Source organism: Gossypium hirsutum, chromosome D11, assembly GCF_007990345.1.
Source record: "Gossypium hirsutum isolate 1008001.06 chromosome D11, Gossypium_hirsutum_v2.1, whole genome shotgun sequence".
Taxonomy (NCBI): Eukaryota; Viridiplantae; Streptophyta; class Magnoliopsida; order Malvales; family Malvaceae; genus Gossypium; species Gossypium hirsutum.
The window spans coordinates 16228645-16231303 of NC_053447.1; the positions used below are offsets into that span (position 1 = coordinate 16228645).

The 2659-nt window shown below is 36.7% G+C and overlaps 1 protein-coding gene across 1 annotated transcript; it reads left to right on the forward strand.

Moving 5' to 3' along the window:
- Nucleotides 1-303: 303 nt before the first annotated feature.
- Nucleotides 304-2141, forward strand: LOC107911294 (exopolygalacturonase). The gene is made up of 4 exons (XM_016839161.2): nt 304-559; nt 651-959; nt 1044-1559; nt 1642-2141. Exons 1-4 carry the CDS (start codon nt 362-364, stop codon nt 1969-1971), a joined length of 1353 nt encoding a protein of 450 aa, XP_016694650.1. The 5' UTR covers nt 304-361; the 3' UTR covers nt 1972-2141.
- Nucleotides 2142-2659: the final 518 nt, after the last annotated feature.

The following is a 2659-nucleotide window of genomic DNA, read 5'->3' on the forward strand; positions in this document are numbered from 1 at the left end:
AATTTTTATAATTTTAGAGGGTCAAAGTATAATTTTATTTTTATTAATTTAAAATTTAAAAAAATTAAAGACCTAAATAGAAATATTTTATTTTATGGGGGAATTTAGCTCTATTATATTATTAAAAAAACGACATATCTAGAATATAATTTATTGATGAATTATTTCCCACAAAATGTAACAACAATTCCGCTAAGGATGTCCGAATTTTAATCAAAATGATAAAATTAGAAAGCATTTGGTTGGCTGTAGCTTTCTCAACTTCACTATATAAATGGTTTCAAACAGACACTAAATCCATACTCACTGCTTCTCCACAACAATTTCTCATTTAAAAATATAAATAAAGAGAAAAAAGATTATGGGTGTAAAAGAGATTATCACTGTCATCTCAGTATTATTATTGCTTTTCCCTTCAACCGTTAAACCCCGAGCTGTTGGTGGTGCTCAACCTGCTGGAGGTCCGCAGGGAGGGGCACCGGAAGGTGGAGGAGGTGGTACTTTGGATGTAGTTGCCCAATTTGGAGCAAAGGCCGATGAGAAAACAGATTTGAGTCAGGTAACTAAGCATAAAACGCACTTCATTTTATTCGTCAGTGGTGGAATATATAGATTTTAAATGGTATGTGTGTGTGTGTGTGTGTGTTTAGCCATTGCTGAATGCGTGGAAAGAAGCATGCGCATCGCCAGCTCCGTCCCAAATAGTGATTCCTGCAGGGACGTTCCTTTTAAGTCGAGCAGCCCTGGAAGGTCCATGCAAGGGTCCTGTCGATATTCAAGTTCAAGGCACCATAAAGGCTCCGCCTGATCCTAGTCATTTCAAAGACGATAACTGGGTTATTTTCAGCCGCATCGAAGGGTTTACGATGTCCGGCGGTGGTATTTTCGATGGCCAAGGAGCCCTTGCTTGGTCCAAGAACGACTGTCATAAAAATAAAAAGTGTACTTTATTTCCCATTGTAAGGTTTTCTTTCCCTACGCAGTAATTTGTTCTTTTTACTCTAAACCTAATATTCAAGTTTCTCTGTTCTGATTTGAGACAGAACATAAGATTCAATTTTCTGACGAACGCCTATATACATGACATAACCACCAAAGACAGCAAACAGTTTAATGTTAATGTTTTGGGATGCAAAAACATTACTTTCGAGCATTTCACCGTCTCTAACCCCGAGCATAGCTTAAACACCGATGGAATTCACATCGGGCGATCAGATGGAGTCACTATTCTGCACTCGGAGATAAAAACGGGGGACGATTGTATTTCTTTGGGTGATGGTTCTAAGAATGTGGTCGTCAATGGAATTAGCTGCGGTCCTGGTCATGGTATTAGTATCGGCAGTCTAGGAAAGTACAAAGGTGAAGAACCGGTTGCCGGAATTAAAATCGCGAACTGCACCATCACTAATACTATGAATGGTGTTAGAATCAAAAGTTGGCCAGCCTCTTATCCCGGCACTGCATCGGATATGCATTTTGAAGATATAACGATGGATAATGTTAGCAATCCTATCATTATCGACCAACAATATTGCCCATGGAATCAATGCGATTTAAAGGTATGTACTTCACCAAATCTTTGATAGAGTGGAAATGGTTTAAATGGATATCTAACGCATTATTATTATTGCGTTAATACAGAATCCATCACGAGTTAAGCTTAGCAATATTAGCTTCAAGAACATCCGAGGCACTGCTGCAGGTAAAGAAGCTGTGAAGATTATTTGCAGCGCCGGATTCCCATGTGAAGGTGTGGAACTCGCAGACATTGACCTTACTTACACTGGACCCGATGGACCTGCCATATCACAATGTTCCAATGTCAGTCCTAAACTTAGTGGCAAGCAAAACCCTCCTATATGTGCAGCCCCTGCCCCAACAAGCCCCGGTGGCCAAGCAGGCCCCGCCAAAGCAAGCCCTGGGGGCAAAGCAAGCCCTGGCGGCAAAGCCAGCCTCGGTGCAACTGCTTAATCAAATATTGGAGTAGAATATGAAATTATTCTTGTAAATAATGGGAGAAAACATATCCCCAGACATTTATTTTAATTTCTTAGTCTTTTATTTATTTAGATTTTTTTTATAAATACCACGTAAATGTCCAATTTTTGGTTATGTAATTTACACGGGTACTTGTCGTTAAACCTACAACTACTTCAAAAAATATAAGATTAATAGAAATCAGTAAATAGGGTTGTATCCACCGAGATTAATAATAATTTTATTTCTTTAATAAATAAGTAAAATAATAAAGATAAGGGAGGGGTTGCAATTAAAAATTAAAACAAAGTAAAATAAAGAACATAAAATAAAATTAAAAGTCACTACCCAATCTTAACTTAATAATGTCTATTTATAGTGCAAAAATACAAAAGTAGAATTCATTATATAAAAGAAGAAATTTTCAAGATATTTTAGCAATTTTCGCATCAAACTTCCAGGCCGTTTATGATGCCTTCTTGATGTTTTTGGGCTTCATCTGTGAAAAACTTCAATTAAAATTTTCAATTATCTTTGAATCGGTATATTATGGGCCCAAAATGGAGGTTTTGTAGCTCACTGATGTTGCACTGTGACCAAATCGTAAAACTTTTTAAAAATAAACTTTTTCTCTAGTTGTCCCCTAAATCAATAATGAATAAAATATAAGTATAAATAATAT